Source organism: Ananas comosus, unplaced genomic scaffold (assembly GCF_001540865.1).
Source record: "Ananas comosus cultivar F153 unplaced genomic scaffold, ASM154086v1, whole genome shotgun sequence".
In the NCBI taxonomy this organism is placed as follows: Eukaryota; Viridiplantae; Streptophyta; class Magnoliopsida; order Poales; family Bromeliaceae; genus Ananas; species Ananas comosus.
The window spans coordinates 11,385-12,544 of record NW_017891096.1 but is presented as its reverse complement, the minus strand read 5'-3'; the positions used below and the strand labels follow the sequence as shown (position 1 = coordinate 12,544).

The 1,160-nt window shown below is 63.2% G+C and overlaps 1 protein-coding gene across 1 annotated transcript; it reads right to left on the bottom strand.

Moving 5' to 3' along the window:
* Positions 1-372: 372 nt before the first annotated feature.
* LOC109704632 (translation initiation factor IF-2-like) lies at positions 373-1,149 on the bottom strand (the record flags this gene model as incomplete). The annotated part of the gene is made up of 1 exon (XM_020225394.1): positions 373-1,149. A coding segment is annotated over one exon (777 nt), but the record flags the coding sequence as incomplete, so codon positions are not given.
* Between the last annotated feature and the right edge of the window lie 11 nt (positions 1,150-1,160).

Here is a 1,160-nt window from a genome sequence, read left to right as displayed (position 1 = left end):
CTTTCGATTGACGAAAGGTTGGATTTTGTCGTGAATCCGTAGTCCGATCGAGACGAAACGAAATCGCGAGCTTTGTTGTCTCTGTCGTGCTGATCGCATGGTGTGATCCGTTCGAATCTGACGGACGGATTGCAGAGATCGGCAGCGTTAATCGAGGAGAGGTCGTGTTAGCAAAACGGTATTTTCGCAAAAGTCGCGATATTTTATGTACCGTTTCGCGAGGACGCAGTGAGGGGCGTTCATCGCGTTTTAGTCGTACTGTGGGACGTCGGATGAAATTCCGATGTTTTGAGGGCTTTCTCGCTTAGTTGCCACCTGTATATAGTTGTTTTCTAGGGTTTGGAGCGCATCTAACCCTAACCTAGCCTTGCCCTAGCCCCTAGCGCCTCCCCACACATTCCCCTGCTCCCCTGCGCGCGCCCGGCCACCTGAGCACGCCGCCGGCTGCCGGAGCTCTCCTCTCCACCCACTGTCCCATCTTTCTCCATCTTTTTCTCTCTCCCTCTCTCTCTCGGGTTGTGGTGAAGGGCCGGGGCTGCGCCTCCTGCAGACCCTCCGCTCGGGATCGATCGTGCTCCTGCGACTCCCGTCGACCGCCGCATTGCCGGTGCCGCCGCTGCTCCTCCTCGCGGTCTGCTCGCAACCCAGGCCGCGCCGGGTGCCACAGCGCCAGCCGGCGCCGACCACGCCTAGAATCACCCCTGTCGACTCCTCCGTGCCCGGGCGCCCTTCCCGCCTGTCGGCCGCCCCTGAACGACGCGCCGCGTCGCACGCCTCGCCGCCACGGCCGCCAGCCGAGCCAGGTTGATTCTTGTTTGCGGCTCTTTCCCGGCCGCCGCATGCGAGGCTGCCTTCTTCCTCCTCCTCTGGCCTTGGGGCCGCGCGCCGACGTCCCGACCTTCCCGGCGCCGCGTGGCCGGAGAAACCCGCCGAGCCTGAGCTTCTCTCTTGCGGCTCGGGTTTCTCCGCTGACGTGCGCGGCTTCTCGTCGCACCGAGGTGAACGGTGTTCCTCACCTCCCCGCACACGCCCCTGGCCCCGCGCGCGCGCGTGCCGCCGGGAAGCCGGCCGAGCAGGTTGCTCCGGCAAGCCGAAATAGGACTTGTGTTGGGGTGTTTGTTGTTCTGGGCTTTCAAGAGCTCCGGATCTCTGAAAAGGGG